Source organism: Acipenser ruthenus, chromosome 39 (genome assembly GCF_902713425.1).
Source record: "Acipenser ruthenus chromosome 39, fAciRut3.2 maternal haplotype, whole genome shotgun sequence".
Taxonomy (NCBI): domain Eukaryota; kingdom Metazoa; phylum Chordata; class Actinopteri; order Acipenseriformes; family Acipenseridae; genus Acipenser; species Acipenser ruthenus.
The window spans coordinates 4,185,097-4,203,291 of record NC_081227.1 but is presented as its reverse complement, the minus strand read 5'-3'; the positions used below and the strand labels follow the sequence as shown (position 1 = coordinate 4,203,291).

At 37.6% G+C, this 18,195-nt stretch overlaps 1 protein-coding gene across 1 annotated transcript in view; it reads right to left on the bottom strand.

Annotated features, from left to right (window-relative positions):
- LOC131707293 (opioid-binding protein/cell adhesion molecule-like) overlaps nt 1-16,874 on the bottom strand; it is a 356,578-nt gene extending 339,704 nt beyond the window's left edge. The window contains exon 1 of the mRNA XM_059009673.1: nt 16,631-16,874. Within this exon, the coding sequence (XP_058865656.1) occupies nt 16,631-16,691 (61 nt within the window). The 5' untranslated portion in view covers nt 16,692-16,874. The remainder of the gene's footprint in view (nt 1-16,630) is intronic.
- Nucleotides 16,875-18,195: the final 1,321 nt, after the last annotated feature.

The window sequence follows — 18,195 nt, the reverse complement described above, 5'->3', positions numbered from 1 at the left end:
GTTTTTCAGGAGCTTGAAAAGTCTGCCAGCCCTTCAAACATGGTATTATTTGAAATTGGCAGTAGACAGTTACTTTGATGTTGGTAGCATTAAATACAAAATGAGACAGCTTGAGTCAAGTCACTGAGTTCCTGAATTCTTACCTGACAGGTTTTTGAACAACTCATGTTTCTGGTTCTGAAAATAGAAGTACAGCTTCATTTTTTTTTTTATTATCAGTTTTGCTGTAAGTAACTAGATCCTTGAAGTAAGCATGAAGAGCCCCAGCCAAGGTATATTTGTCTGTAGAACAGAATTATATGCTTTCCTCCAGAGAAGTTTTTTATATATAGGTACGCTGTCAAAGGCAAGACAATGTGAATGCCAACTTTGTTTACATTTAAACGAGTGCTTTCTGAATTCAATTTGATAACTTATTTGATGGCTTGTCTATAGTTATTTAATGCATAGTAAATATGTGTGTCACACTCTTAATTAAGGCTATAATAGTTGTCGGTGGTATTTTAGATCTTAACCTTCAAACAGTGGTTTCAAAAGCGTTTGTTTGCAAAATAAAAATGTAGATCCAGTTCATTATAGGCCCCCTAGTTATGAGGTTAATTGCGGTATAATGAAGCAACATGGGTATTAGTTAAGGCGCAGGAGTGATTTTTGATAAATCAGCACCATCTACTATTTCTGTTCACAACAGCAGCATGATGCACTTGTTTATAGACAAAGGTTTTCGTCAGTGGTATTTGGCCTTTTACCGTCTTATGGTGCAAAGTTACTTGAATAATAACGGATGTGACCAAGCTGCATAAGCCAACGGCAAGGGCCCAGCCAAGGACAATGCAGCAGCCCCTGCAGGTGTCCAATAGCAGCATCTTATCCTGGGCTGAGTTCAAACCCCAGTCTATCTATTCAAGACCAAGTCAAGGTAGCCGTAGATTCCTTCTTCCAGGTGGTATGCTGTAAGGAAAATCCTAAGATTATCAAAGTTACACTGATTCAATTAAAAAATAAATTATTTTATTATAATATATTAATATATTATTTTGCTGAGATCAAGTCTGTCTAAATGGTATGAGTCCAAGTCATACAATATTTCATGTAAATATCATGGTTTGGCTGAGAATCAATTTTTCAGAAGCTTTTGGAAAGCCGAAACAGTATTTTCCCAATTTAATTAAAAACATTGTTGTTCTCATATCAAGCCAACCAAGTTGAAGCATAACAGCAGCCACTTAGTGCACATCTAAGACATCAGAAAGCATGACTCAAAGCCTCTCAACCATGTAAATCACTTCAGCTGCCAACTATAAAACGATACCCAGCATTTCCCACAGAGCAAAGCAAATGCAAAACAAAGATTTAAAAAACGAAATTGCTACGTGCAGTGTGTTGCACTTGATCCTGATGATATATTTGGAGATGCAGCTGCTGTGTTACTTTTACTTAAGTACTTTATGTTGACAAAGTTGTCATTGATAATTGACTTTAAGAACAAGTTGTCAGCTTGCCGCTGTTTCTCCACAGCACGCTTAGCAAGCCGCAGGCTGAGACCGCAAACATCTGTGCTTAGGCCGGTCGATATATTACTACAGCTTAACGTACATGGGGCTCTCCAGTATGTGTTTATTACTTTACTAATTGGTATTGAATTGTACCCTGGTGACTTTGAGTTGTTCTTCTACCTCATTCCACAATTCTAAAACTGCGATAAACCTGACCATTTATCCTATATGGACCACACTAAATTGGAATTACCACAAATTACTACATTCCCATTCCATAGCAGTTCAAGCCATTTTGGGTTTTACTGCAAGCCTTACTTGTATAAAAGGTGCTTGAGGTGTCTAATTAAGCCAATTTTAAAAGCTGAATCTGCTAAGCAATGGGAGTCTTAAATTATACCTTGTAGTTGAACTGATGTTTAACTGCACTGGGCCCTTTGCGTCTACAAATGTACAACACTCTCAAAGTGTATGAACTGTATGATACAGCATTATCTTGAGCAAGGCATCAGGGAAATCCACCTGGATGCATCAAACACTTATTGTTAGGGGTAATACTGGGAGAACAATGAAGAGGTGGTTGATGCAATTCCGTGTTTTTCCCCAGTGCTGTAAACTGCCCTAAAATGGCAGCTGTGGCATATTGGGCCAAGATAGATGTTGATCAAATCAGTCCCTTTAGTCAAGTTGAATAAGCAGAAAAGAAAACAGGACTGATTAAAATAAATAGCTCTGGAAGTAGCCTGTCATTTCCCAGACAAGCTCCTCATAGGCACTTTACTGTACACATTTACAAGGGCTGTGTGACTTGCATTTCCTGACACCATCTGCTGCAGACACATCTGGGTGCATTCCAAGGCATATCTTTGCTGCTAGTTTGGGGGAAAATGGCCATTTTCTTTATAGGCATCACAATAATAAGCTCCAGGTAGATTACAAAAAAAAAAAAGGCCAAAGTACTTGTTCAGTTTCAAGTATGCTTTTACTTAATGTGTTGCTGTAATGTACTGTAATTGCTTTCTAGCTGATACTGTGTTTAAGTTCAGATATCATGAATTTATTTCATTTGATATTTACTGTAAGAAGTGTACTCTAATTTACTTTTTTCTTTCTTTTAAGGCAAACAATCGTACATTTTTTGCAATGTCTACACACACCCCAACACTCCCTTTAAAAGGATTCCCATAGAAAAGTGTAATAAAGCATGGTAAAGCATAGGTAATATCTGTAAAGCCCAGAAAGGTATGGCAAAAAAGGGTACACTATGATAAATGCATAGTATAACCATGGCAAAAGCATGGGAAAACTACACAAGTACTGTGCACATTTTCCCATTGTAAACGTATCTAAGGGCTCACATAAGCCAATGAAAACAAAACAGATAAAACATAATGATTATTTAATGGTTATCAGTGATCTATATGTTACGATGTGCATGCCACAGAATGGAAGAGTTAACTTAAATGCATGATAAGATCTTACGCTAACTCAAAGACAGAGAAATACAATGGCTCAATCAAAAGACATATGCATCCAGGTTTTCAAAATGGGCCACTTCTCTATATTATAGTGCCATGGAAAGCTGTGTTTGTCCTTACATGCTTCCAGAGTTCCAATGAAATCAGTATGCTAGAGACACACTCCTGGGGGTGGCAAGCATCCTTTTTAATAGAATCAGCCGGCAGCCACTACCCATTATGTTTAAAAAAATAAAGTACAGACAGAAAGCAAAAAAATCAGAAATAATCACTGCTGACAGGCTTGCTTTTAAATAAAAAAAATCTAAAATAATTAGAGCTGTGTGTGTGTTGTGTTAAAAGGTTTCCTTTCTCTTCACCCAGCCTATCTTGATTACTTTAATAACAGTAGTCTGGGATTATGTTGAAACACACTCTGTAATTTACATTTTTGGCCTCATTAGATTGACATGATTTTTTGTACAGGTAGTCTGTTTTATTTAATAAACGAATGCAATGCAATTTAGAAGTGATTTTTTAATTTAATTTTTTTTTAATTTTTTTTTTTTTTTTGCTTATGTGGGGGGTAGGGAGGTTCAATTGCTTTCAAAACTTCAAACTACATAAACTGGCCAAATGCAAACCTATCATGGCCTTCCCTTCTGGATAGATTTGTTTATTACTTTGGTTCAACACTAAATGTGTTCCTCGGTGGAATTAAAAGGATGTAAAGTGGTTATTTTATAATAAAAAAAACCCCTGGCCATATGAAATTAGATGTGATGCTACAAATATTTTTAAAAAATTATATTGAAACATAAAATATTCCAGAAACTGGTTGGCCTATTTCATCATAAACTGTATGCAGATTGAACCCCAAAGGCTAAATTGAACTGGATTATAGTCCTGGCTGTTACTAAAATGACAGACAGCAAATACAAAAGTTAAATATTCAGGTTTGCACTGTAAATCATCTTCTAGATTAAACCTTTGTCCAAAATGTTATTAGTTTTTTATCCTTTCTTATAATAAAACTTAAAGGAATAGCATGTGAATGAATATTTGAATCCTATGCAGTTGTATTTATTGATTCATTTACTGTCAATGTTTTTCAAGTATTGTTTCAATATATTACATGTTTGATGTTTGCTATAAAATCAGTACAAGAAAAAACATAATTTGGAAAAAATAAACAACTGTCTTGTGTAAAATGAAACGCAATGATAGCACCATGCAGCTTTTAAGCATGTTACCTCTGTGATGCCTGTTTTGCTCAAATCTGTTTATTGGCTGCTGCAGAAATCAGACGTCTGCTCAGAAATGCTAATCGCTAGAATCCCAGCCTTTAAACCAGGCTTGTTTCTAATGCACATGAGTGCAATCTCGCTGTCTTGTGTGGTTTTGATTTGCATCATTATGACCTGGGTCCAAAGCCTTGTTTGAAAAGTTATTGTGGATACTGCTTACAGATGAAAAACTCAGAGCTACTGCACTGGCTGAATCATGTTGTTATGCAATGTTTGAATCCAGATTAATAGTATTGTGAAGCTCCCTGGAATCATATTGTCCTGGAAACGGAATGAATGCTTAGAATTCCATTGAGATTCTCCTCACTCAATATGCATGCCTAGTCTGTGTGAAAAAATGAACTGCAGCAAATACAGGGCAGATCTGTGTTCCTACCATGCCTCTTCCTTTTTTTTAAGTCTCAAGTTTGCCTCACTGCCGGGTAAAACAAATGGTTTCTGCTTGAGGCAAATGACAGCAGTCAGAAGGCTGCACTTTTAACTGCACAACAAAGAAATCTTCCATCTCCTAAAACCACAGTGGAAGGCGGTACATTGACAGACTCCCCTCTCCACGGCCTTCACAAGGTCAATCCCAGCCGGAGAGAGGAGTTATTAAGCATGCTGTACACAGACCTCCTTTTTTTTTGCAGAAATGTAAATGCTTCTTTCACCATTGTCTTTTCCAATTAGCATATTCAACAATCAGTCATTGTGATGCTTGCAAGCATCGCGGAAAGAGACACCGTTCTTGTTTTATGTTGCGCACATTAATGCTCCAACATGATTGTTGTAGAGACATGTTTATTGATGTATTAGACTCATCTACAGCTGGAATGAATTTTGCAGATTAAAATATGACAGAACCCAGTATTATCTTAAAGACAAGCAGGATGACAATTGCTGCCTTTCCAATCTGGCTTAATAGGAGAACACATTACCATTACCTTTTACCCTATTATAGGAGACTACAATGTAGATGAAACAATATGGTTAAGAGTCTATCCAGTGCTGTGATAGAATAATAATGATATGGCTAGACTGTGTGCTGTGTGATTATGTTTTGCAATAGTTGATGCAGCAAATATGAATAGATGGCATATTAATATAGACCGGCACATTTTCAAAAATCTATATGTAAGTATTATTTAACTGTTGCACTCCGTAATTGAACAGTTTGAGAAATTTGCTTATAGTACCAGCGTGGTACTGCATCAGAATCACCATTCGTTATAGATCTGTTGTGTTGACATTGTTTGTAACGATGTAGCCTTATTAGGGTTCTGCTGGAGTTCAGTGGAATATAGTGATATTCAAACAGTATCCCAAAAGCGGTTTCCAAACTGTCTTGAACGGTGTGTGTGTGTGTGTGTGCGTGTGTGTGTGTGTGTGTGTGTGTGTGTGTGTGTGTGTGTGCGTGTGTGTGTGTGTGTGTGTGTGTGTGTGTGTGTGTGTGTGCGTGTGTGTGTGTGTGTGTGTGTGTGTGTGTGTGTGTGTGAAAAGTGTGAAAGTGCTTGGTTTACCTTTTTTCTCACATCACATGAACTCTACAATGCAACTTCCTTGATCTGCTTTATTCCTGCCCCCTGCCTACTTGACAAGCTGTACCTCGGCCATTCACACCTATGCAAGGTTAGTGTCTAAAGCCCCTTTCACACTGGCATGATCTACCTGGGTCAGAACCTACCCGGGCAGGATCCGGTGTCATGCGGGTTGGCTACGCGATGTCACACTGCTTTTGATAAAGCAGGGTTGACCTGGGTGACAGACGCAAGTAAACAATATGCGTATCAATGCCCCGGAGGCAGCTTGTTACTGACGCTTCCATCCAAGCTTCTCTGGATTGAACCATCAGCCCAAATGTTGATTAGAGCAAATGTTTCTTCTCTGGCTCAAGGTATGTCTCAAGCAAAAATAATATGGCAAAACAGAATAAACAGAAATGTTCCTTGCGGATTTGAAGCACACTAGAGGATCCCGACAGGCTTTCAAGTGATGCAAAATCAAGAATCTTAAAATGGCTATGGTGCCAGTAAAGATATACAACTGTTAGGCACACTGTATATTATGTTATACTATATACTGTTGTGCTACCTACTCCGTAGAGTTGGGGTATGACCCCACCATCATCAATCCTGCTTAAACACAAGCTAAACTGTTTTTACTTTCTTCACCCAAGGTGTGAGGGATCTATATTACCATCTTCATTTTCAATTAAAATGTTCAAAGCATGTTGCCGTGTCTCAATTCTTTTCTCTCTATCTCTAGTTCTTTTTTTTTTAGTATATGGTTTGACTATCCTAACAGATGATCTCTTTTAAACCTTATGAGAGCAAAATCATTGTATTGTTCAATATCACTTGTGTCTCCTTCTGTGCATTAGATTGGCTGATGGCAACATATTGAACAGCCAAAAGGATCTGAAAGCACATGAAGTTTTTAAGTGCCTCGTCAAGTGTGGTATTTAATTAGTCAAAGGGCCTGAATGAATCTGGTAGGCCTGTCCTCACTTTCATAATATATGCTTCAAACTCAATTAAGAGCTGAACTAGTCCCCTGCTTGTTCAAATTATATTGTCAAGCATTAAACCATTTACAAAGACAATATGGGGTCTATTTTAATTTTTTTTTTTTTTTTACAGCGCACAATTACTTTACCCCCAATGTCTAATTTAGAATGTCTAATTATGTTCCCTCAGAGCAGCAATTCCACACACAGCTGAAGAGAACTGAAGGTTCAGTGGGCGTCCTCTGATCCCACGACCAAGCCAATTGTTTCTTTTACACCCACTGGTGTTTTCCCACAAAGGGCAATTCATTTCCCCATTTAATAATATTACTATATACAAAATAAAATACTTGTGCATTTTAGAGGTATTAAGGTCTGTCCTGGTGTAGAGCATTAAAATAGACCAATGCACTTCCAAGAGAAAGAAGAGAAACTTCACCTGATTTAAAAGATTGCTCAAAACATTTTTTATTCAGTGTTGCATTTCATGGCTTTACTTAGAGTCGACACGTCTGTAAAATAGCCTCCCCGTGAAAGGCTCTATACAAGTGCAATTTGTTTTTATCATAATTAAGGGGAAATGCTGTTCTCCAGTCCAGGATAGACCCCTGAGGTGGAACAGCTAGTCCCAGAGGACTAATGAATAGTGTTGTAGCACATTACAACACCTTTTCAATACCTTTCCAAATTTCTGCAGGGTCAGTAACACACACAAATCTTCTGTACTGATGCAAAAAAAACAGCACTGGTGGCTTCAGCGGAACTTTGAGATCTCATTGCTGTAAAACCTTTAGCCCCAGGCCACTCTTTAGAACAAGACCCTTGCGTCCTTGTGATCAAAGACTCAGCTTGGATTCACTACAGCACATCAAACACTTCTTTGTGTTTGGCTGTATTTGTTTTCCACTGTAATTGCATCTTCTGTTCATTGGTCCCGCCACGATTCAAGGGCATCCTTTTAATAGCGCTCAGAAAGCCTGTGTGAAAAGATTGGCCATTGTACAACAACAAAAACAACTCAAAGGAGAAGACCAGAAGACCAGAAGGAAATGCAACTAAACGCAAAACAAGATCTTGGACAACTTCCTGGAAGCATGTCGATACAGTTCAAAGCAAGAGTCAGACTGGTCTGAAGCCCCTGACTCATGCTCCCTTTCAGTGGGTAGGAAGTACTGTGGGGAGACCACTAATACACTATCCACACTACCGAAATAATGTGCGATCAGTGAGCGTCACTATACCATGTGACTGCCATTCACTTTATTCACAATCAAGTTTTCAAAACATGATGCATTTCAGGCAGTGGAAATATGGAGGGGATCTCCAGAGGTAAAAAGCTAGTGTCACCTAGTATCTATCATCAAATTAAACATCACAAAAAGCTGTAGCAAAAAACAGTCTCATCCTGCTTTAAATCAATTTTCACTTAATTTAGAGCGGTTAAAGCAAATTAAGTGACAGAGATGCACGTTTATTGAAATCTGTTCAAATCTTAGACGTAATGAACAATCCTCTTCCACGTTTCAATGTTCGTCTTGTTTAATCACAGAAATCTTATTTTAATATTAATCACACAAGTGCAGGGCTGGATTTTATTGGTGGCTGCTCCTGATGTTCCCCTTTTCTTGCTGCTTGTTTTCTCCCTATTGTTCTTTAATGCTGTTTTGGAAAGAGCTTACTTATCAGTTAATACAGGCTTTCGAGAAGAGCTGTTTATAAGGATTTATCGATTAAACTCTCCATTTCAAATATCACTAAAGCAGACCGCTTCTAAAAACCAAGGCAAGGGAAAGGCAATAATAATTAATTTTCACGGAAATCATGGAATCTGTGATAACCATGAAAAAAATACAGCCTTTACCTATAATACATCCCTCACCCCTTTTGCTGTGGTGCATATTTAGAGCTATGGTGCTAGATTCTAGCACCAGATTACCTTATATAGCACCAGCAACATTACATTCCGACACCAGTAGACATGTTTATTTATTTTTTTATTCTTTAGCAACCACAGATGATTATAGTTTCTCATTGGGTCTGGACTACTTAACTGCAGAAACTGGTTGCAAACATGTCTTCGCAGCACACTTTTACCCAATTTTCAATTAAATCAGAAAGTTAAAAAGGTATGTGGGCTATAGTAGACAGGTGACTAAATTAATTTAGCACCAGGAGGCTCTCTGGTGCTAAACTTTTAAAACAGTGTTTTCAAAACGACTTGCCCACTTGTTATGTTATATTTTTGGAACTATTTAAAGGTCAGGAAGCAAACTTTGTGGGGGTGGAATTTGTTGACAGACCAGGGTGGCCGAGAGATTAAGGGTTTGGACTCAAAGGGAAACTTATATTGGGCATGAAATATCAGCGTTAACTGATGCAATCGTCTTGTTTGCCACCCAGTCTAGAGCAAGCCTGGCAAAACATATTAAATATGATTCCCTTTTAAAATGTCTGTTTTACTTCCAACAGCTTGCAGATCACATTCACTCATGTTCCGCTGCTGCAGGTAAAATCATGCCTGGTTATTGGACTGCAATCTGCAATGAGCAATCCATCTTTTCAAATACACAAGAAGACACTACCTAAACACACCCCTGTGTTTGCAGCTCTTGTGTTAGGCCCTTCATTTAAAGCACAAGCTGTACAGATAATGTTCCCCTCTGGATTATTTGACTGTCGCTGTAGAACATTAACATGTCATAAAGCAGTGCTTTATTGTTATTTTTTTATATTTCATCTACCCCCAGTGACAAGTTGGTTTTATAGTGTCCCTGCAGTTAAAACCTCCAATGGCGAACCGAGCAGTCAGCCTGTGCCAGGGCTATGTTTTATAGGACAACATAGCTACATACTTACAAAGTGAAATACCTCAATACGGTTGCAGAGTATTCATTTTGCACCAGAGAGGGGTGTCTGAGTGCCCTTCATATTGCCAAGCTGTGTTTCTGTAAGTGTTTTAAAACGTACTTCACATCAATGGATTGCATTAGGAAATGCTGTTGCAAAGCAGAGAAGCATGTAACGCACCCTTTGTTTACATTTTCTAAAGGGTTTTCAAACAAAAGAAACAGTGGTAACGTGTTCAGCTACAGGGTACATATTATAATCGAATGCAACGTTATAATGTAATTATTTTAGTATTGATTGGTAACAACTTAATTACTTGTGTTATGAGTTTAATGATCATCTTTACAGGATAATGATAGTGAAAGAGTAAACTATGTTTATTACATCATGATTACAGTAACTTGTACAGAGTACTGTAATTAATACTGTTTGTGATTAAAAGGATTATAGAATCGGTGCCTCAGAATTTTTTTTCCCCTGAATTTCAGGTTCAAAGATAACACATTTGAGGTGCTGGGTTCAAAGATGCCACATTTGAAATGCTATGTAATGAAATACATCACTGCTTCAGAAATAAAACCATTTCCTTGTATAAGCTGGATTATTCCTTGATTCCAGAGTGTAGGAAACAAGTTTCCCCCAGTAGTCTTAGTTTTTATGTTGAGAACAATTTCACCAAAACATTTTGTGAACAGCTGCTAAAATGCAGAGTTATTGTACTGTATGTAAATGGGCCATTTTTATATAAGACATGATCACAGCTGCACCACTCGATGTAAATTTACCAGTCTTACACAATTTACTGCTTTTTAGAATATGAACTGCATCGTTTGGAAGAACTTTAAAAAACATAACGAAGTTATTTATAGAACTAATTATATGATATCACAAGGAATTACGGTGGCATCCTTGTCCCCTGTAGCTGGTTGCATACCTGCCTAGGGATTGACATCACTAGCAGACACTGAAAGAAAATAAGCGTCAGCATGCAGAAATATGAAACTCAGGCATTTATTAACAGCCTCAAATTAGTTTATGTGTCAGCAGAATGGTACATTGCCTATATTTGTTTTTTTCTTTCTCCTCCAGTGACTTTAGGATGGTGAATTGACACTGCCACGTGTAATGTGGGAGCAAAATTCAGCTGCTTCATCTGCCCTGTGACATCATTTGAAGGGGCCCTGGGAATGCTGTGCTCCATGGAGCAGAAAAGCATGCACCCAAAGTTTCCATTTAAAAAGAAAAAAAGCCTGTAGCACAAAGACATTCTAATTTAATTTTGCAAAATCTAAATTCTTCTCATATTCTGTTGCATAAACATGTTAAAACAGAAGTTTTAATTAAAGATGATCTGTCGAAAAGTCTGTTTATGTTGTTTTATGTTTTGCAAAATATATATTTTAAATAGGAACACTAAACTGAAACACATGCCAAAACAATATATATATTTCTTCTTTTTATTTTAAGTCGTTGCCAGAGTGATGGCCGCTATTTTTCCGTTGTATTTTTTTCTCTTCTCTGTAAACATGCCATTTCAGTGGAGATTTTGACATTCTACAAAGTCAGTGCACTGTCATGCTGTGCTTATGTCGGCTGAATGCCCAGACCATGGGACAACCAGGGTAATCAAGGAGAACGGGCAGCAGCCAACACAAAGCCTGGAGATTTCATGCCAGGGCCCGGGCTTGCCAAATGAAGAAGGCAACACTCCAGACAGCTGCTTGGTGTCTCCATCCTTTTACAAACAGGAAGGCTCCCATCCGGTCCTCCCCTGTGCAGGTTGTCAGCGCAGAAAAAAGCAACAGCAAGCAAAGATTTAAAGATGACAGGTGCCGCACGAACAATATAATGTAACAGATTGTACAATGCTAATTGATTCTACAAACAGGGTTCCAAATAGTCCAGGATGGTCTTTTTTTTTAGTGCTGTAAAAAATGTAATAAGGATAATTTTAAATCAACAGTAGACTATTTTCTTTTTTAAAATGTTCTCAGTTTTTATTTTAAAAGTGGCCTCTGTTAAAAAAAAAAAAAAAGCCTCTACAGTCACAGACTATTAGTTTTAAAACTCTAGCGACACATTTCCCACTAGTGAGAATAACAAGATCCATCAGTTAGCTTCACTCATGAATAAATAATTTCCACTGGGACTAAACCCATTTCATTGTTACCCAAGCCAGATTCGCACCCATGCCTCCAGAGATGGAAGTCTAGTTCATTAACATCGGGCCACCCAGTCACCTGTCTATTATTCAGAGAGTTGAGATGTATAGACCACCAGTGCCCTTCATGAAAGGTTATTATCCATGTTAGAATGGATATACTGTACCCTGGTAAAATACTGGGGGAAATACTGTGGGTTACTCAATTCTTATTTTTTAGCAGACGTCCTTATCCAGGGAAACTTTGTTACAAGATATCACATTATTTTTTACATACAATTACTCATTATATAGTTGGGTTTTTAATGGAGCAATCTAGGTAAAGTACCATGCTCAAGGTTACAGCAGTAGTGTAACCTGGGATTGTGGGTTAACCTGGGATTGAACCCACAACCCTCCGGTCAAGAGTCCAGAGCCCTAACTACTACTCCACACTGCCGCCCATATCCTATAACACTGCTAGATGTGGAAAAAAAACGTATACAAATTATAATCCATTACAGACCAAGAGTCATATTTAGTGTCCTTTCTCTGTATAAGCAATCAGTAACTTGGCAAATAACTAAACACAATTTGAAATAAAAAAAAAAATGTAATCCATGCAATGTAAAACAATGCCCTTGTCCACACATCACATTACTGAAGAAGGTCTTCATGAGTGTTCTGTGTTTACTTGCACAAGTCCACAGCTGTGCAGCCATGAATTTCAATAACTATAAATATGACATTAGCATTACAGAGAAGAATACACGGCAGACAAGAGGTAGCAGAATAAAATTATATTGTTAGACCCTCAAACAAGACCTACAACGTGTCTCTTGGCAATTTGATGGATCCACAGTTTTGGTGAGAATAATAAGCCAAGGAGATTAGGTTGTGAGTGGTATGATATTTATTTAGCAAAATAACTGAAGAGCTCAATTTTGGCAGCTAAAGCGCAATTGCTGTCTGAGGTTCAAGGTTGAGCTCCAAAAGTAAGTTTCATTATGCACAGCCAATTACACAGCGCCTGGGAAATGTATTTGATGCCATTCCGGGGCACTTTCCTAGTACTAATACCCAGACATGCTTTGGTGGCATTTGCTTGTGTGTGTTGACAAAGGGTTGCTGGCTGAATGAAAAGCTCTCTTTTGTGCAATACTGTTTTTTAAAGCATGTCTATTGAAGTTTGTGTAGTGTGTATATATGTCTGAGCCTTTTAAAATAACACACAAAGACATTCTTATTTTGTAAGGCTTCAAATGTTTTTACAAGACGCAGCCTTTCTGTGGATCAGAGTTGAGGATCTCTTTGCACCAGCTTTATGCAGAGCATGTTTTTTGTGAACATTTTCTGTTCCTCAATGAGGTTTGCAAACTGAATCCCTGCTCTGTATTATATTTTAGAAATAATTATATAGAGCTGCTGCAGGTTACTTTCAGTCACAATATGCAAGACAGCAGATTGGAAGCAGGTTGTATGCTCTCAGCTGAAAGCATCTTTCCATAAAAGGCAAAATTACTGATGATTATCAAAAGGAAACGGTCAACTTCCTTAAAGGAATGAGTGTTTGAGGAATTGTCACATATCCCTCCAAGATTAGTGCCATCCTGGCTTTGTGTGGTGGCCCTACACCCCACCCATGTGAAACATGTTTATAATTCCTGTCCAAACCCTTGTTAGATTATACAAGTGCTTATAGCATGCCAAGCCAAATGATCATTTAGAGGTATTTCAAATTAATTTATATATATCGCTAAATCATTTTAAAAATGATATTTAAATGGAGCTTTAAATGAGATATCTAAAATGGATTTTCAGATATCTTTAAATCATTTGAAGATATTTCTAAATCATTTAAAGATATCTCTAAATAACTTCCTGTTCTTTTAGAGATATTTTTAAATAAATGGACAGGAAGTCCATTCAAAACATAGAGCATTTTCATAGGAAGTCATTTCAAGATATATTGAATGAAATTATTTAGGGATATCTCTAAATGAACAGGAAGTTATTTCTAGATATCTCTAAATGAACAGGAAGCTATTTCAGGATATCTCGTAATGATTTAGAGATATCTCTAAATAACAGGAAGCTATTTCAGAATATCTCATAATGATTTAGAGATATCTCTAAATGAACGTGAAGTTATTTTGAGATATCTCTAAATGACATTTTGGCCTACCATGCTAGCGAAACATTATTTAAAGATATCTGTAAACAAATTGGGATATCTTTATTAAATTAAACTAAATTAATATATCTTCAAAAGTGTTTATTTATAGATATCTCATATTCATTTAAAGATATCTGCAAATGATTTACAGATATCTCTAAATATTTCAAGATATCTTAAAATACCATTTGGGATATCTAACTGATCATTTGGCTTGCCATATTATAGCAGACCCAGCACAGATAGAGGCAGCATTTAAAAATGCCCCCCCCCCCCCCAGTGTGCCACAGCTTTACCCTGGAGGGACCATTCTCATAGGAGTTGAGAAGCATCACCACCTACTTCCACCTCCCTGCCTGGCCAGACTTTGCCCACCCCCCTTCCCCCTCGCCAAAAAGGCTGCTTGCAAAATTGCTGCAGTTTTATTTCTAAATGTGGCAATTGTCATCTTGTAACAGAACCGAGACCTACCAGCACTCACACATAGCTTGATTTTGAAAAGTTAACCAAAAAGGCATTTCCCGTATCTTAATCTACTGAGGAAACAAAGCCATAGGAGTTTAGGAACTCCCCAGATTAATAGTTGATGTCCAGGCATACACACACACACACACACACACACACACACACACACCTAAATGGACCATGGGCCTAGGACAGGATAAGAGCCTGAACTTGTCTCCCCTCCAGGGTAGACTGAAGGCTTGCTCGGGGCAATGAAAGATCACACCAATATTTGTGGTTTCCCTGCTGTGTAAGTAAATTAAAAGGATGTTAACACTTTACATTGAGTCTCTAACGACACTGTAATAGTGGTTACATAGTAATTACATTTTACATATGCACAACCTTGTATGTATCTTGGTTACAAAGATGCTTGCAGCTGTCAACGTTTAATTTTGAAATTAAGTGAGTGGTTGCATTGCAACTACACAACTATATGCGTAATTGATGTGTTATTACAATGTAATTACAGTGTACTTTGGGACACAACATTGTGGGAAACACAGCATATATTTTTATAAGGGACTCGCTTACACAAATCAACCCTGGTCTCATTTCTATGAGTACCACCTAAAATAGATATACACGAATAAGACATTCTATTACAAAAGAATTACAAATAACAATACATTAATTTCATAAATACAGGCCTTTAAAAAACTGCCCCAGACTTAATTATGCCCGGATCAAAGCTTTTACATCAACAAAACTTACGCCCATATGTAAAATCAGTGGCATTTTGCGTTGCTCTAGTATGAATGTGTTGTACTGTGATTCATAAAATTCCTGATACTCATTATAACATTGATAATGATAAATTACATGCAGTCTTGCTGGGTTTTTAATATTAATTATTATTCATTCAAAACATGGGAGGATTCATTTCAGGTACAGAAAAATAATCCTTTTTTTTCCAGGGCTTAAACTAAATATACGCTTCATTTTGCAGTAGTTCAAATACTTCAGTATTTAATAACTCAGTGCATTTCCACAAGTTTCCAAGCCATCACCTGGGAGCTGAATCGATGTGAAGTGTTCAGCCTAGCGCAATGATCGCAGTGTGCGTCATGTGATTCAAAGGCATAGCAGCAGAATCAATATTCATTATACCCAGTTAATACCCCACATGACATCCCCGTAGCAACAGATTATTATTGGAAAAAAACAAAACAACAAACAACTTCATAAGGTTATCTTCTTTTCCAGTTCCCAAGTCACATCAACACTCACCTGATAATCTCAGGCAGAGTAAACCTAATTACCCATCAGTTTCCAGTCTGGGTCTGAACACACAGTAGTCACTGAGTAGGAGTCCCCTATGGATATGGACAGATGATTCTAGATTGTTGGGAGTTAAAAGGCTCTGAAAACCCATTCACTTGGCAGTAAGCAGCCTCAGGTCACAGGAGCAGAGTGACTGAGTGGGTGTTGTAAATATATCATGGTACAGTGACTTTAGAACTCTATCAACCCTGTACCACCTAACATAATTTCATTCATTATTGCTCCTAAAGTCAAGGTAATTCATATGTTTTATCCCTCAAACAATTCTTCACCACGGATCTTACAAACACAGGTGCCATTATATTGTAATCAAAAGTGGCTCAAGAACTTCGTGTCAAATGGGCATGGACAGTTTCATGAAAATCTGACAAGTGGGTTCAAAGGTTCAGTCTTTATTTGCACCAGGCAGGAGTAAGCAGCATGACAGACAGGTCACCATGACCTCCATCAACAGCATATACTGGTACAGTCTAATGCTAATTGGACCAGTGGTTCCCAAGATACAACCTTTAATTGTTTGACCAATCAGTCTTCAGCTCAGCTTTTCCCCCAAGGAGATTAAAATTCAAGTATTAATATTAAACTGTACAGCTTTTTCACAGAAGCAACCCACTCACTCTCATGAAGCTCTGCATTTAATGTCACAGCATGAAACTGTTTTATTAACTGTTTTCAAAATGTTGTGTCTCTGTAGCCCTACAGTGGGAGAGCCAGAACGACTTGACCACATGTATTTTATGTACTCAATTGTTTCATAGGCAACTCCGTCCATCTCTCTTTCTCTGTTGCATTGAAAGCGTAAAGTACTACTCGCAATTTATTAAAAGACAACCTGTCTGTAAACATAAAATAAGAATTGTGGACACCTCCAGCTTGTGACATATTGGACATGAAGGCATAACACGTGTTAAATTTTAAAATGTGCAATTACCTGGGAAGAGGAGCATCGCAAAGAGTCCGGACAGGATGAAACAGCAGATGGAATTATACATTCTTGAAAATGTTCAGTGATTCTTTCTTTTTTTCTTTTTCTTGTCTTCTTTTCTTTTTTTGTCTTCAAATTGATCTGTTGTTCCTGGCGGCGTTCAGTGTGGGGTGATTACAAATCCAATGCAAGTTGATGCATAAGAGAGACTCAGTTCTCTCTGATTATTCTCACACTGACACTGGAACACTCTGCAATCTGAAGAAGGGAGAATGGTCCTCCTTTACCGGGCTCTGATTGGCCGAGGCCTTTGGCTGTCAGTGGGAAAGGCACTCTGCTATTCAGGCTAGCTGTGCTACTTTGGCAGGCTTCTATGAGATTATGTTTGTGAAGGAAAATAAAGGCAAACTGTATAATTAGTGTATATCATACAGTATTAGGAATGAAAAGAAAAAAGCATACTGTGTATTCATAAAAAAGTTTTCCTTTTAAAGCCACTAAAGGTGCAAAATACTAAGGGTTGGTTTGCAGGTTCTTTGACGCTGTTTAGTTGTCACTACTCAATCACTGACCAACCAGTAGATGTCGTTTGCCAATCTATAAAGACACTTGATGTATTGGTCCTTGTTTTCCTGGTTGGAGTCTGAACTGCAAATGCTTCCACTGTCAGCACCCTTTCAAACTCTTAGCTCCTATCCGCTTTACTGTCAACTACCTTCTGTGGGCCTTTAATAACGAGAACACAAAGCATGTGATGTGCTGACTTCAAATAAAGTAGCTACTTCTGCAAGCACTTAAATATAGCACGAAACAAGCAGGTGTACTGTAACAACACAATGTGCAAAATTCTCAAAGAATCCAAAATCCAACAATATGTTTAAATCTCAGAATGAATACAGATCGTTCTGCATCTCAATTTTTTTCAGCTCAATGCGTGAGGAAAAAGTGATTTATCAAGCAATCTTCAGCCCATACCACCCACCTGTTTGTGTGACAATGAACAATAAACAAAATATGAATTATGGAGCTCATTTTTGATTTGTATCTGTTTCATCTCAAGAATATTTGGACACGTAGGTTTTGCTGAATCATGCTCAATGATGTGATGAAGCTGTGCTTTGTATTCATGATATAATCTTTTAAGAAACATAGAAAACAATTGTGAAATCCAAACAATGGCTCTTTTTAAATGACAACTCTTCTTACTGAAACTCATCAAGCCAGTATTGCCACCATGCCAATTACCACTCCGTGCATATTTCAGAATAATCCAATATTTAATCATTTGCAGTAAATTTGTAAAAGACTCACCCTTCATGAAACCAGAACTGTTCAGAACCACAGTGTAGCAAAAGTTACTTTTAAAGACATTAGCACTGAAAGTTATAAATAAAGAAGAATCAAGAAGAAATCGGTTTATTAGGAAACAGATAATAAAACCAGCCATGCATCGTCTCGCATCGTCTTCCCTTCTAAAAGCATATGACAAAGGACAGAACAAATTGATGCAAGGCAATTATGGCACAAGCAATTTGACAAGTGATTTTACATTACTGTAGAACCTGCACACA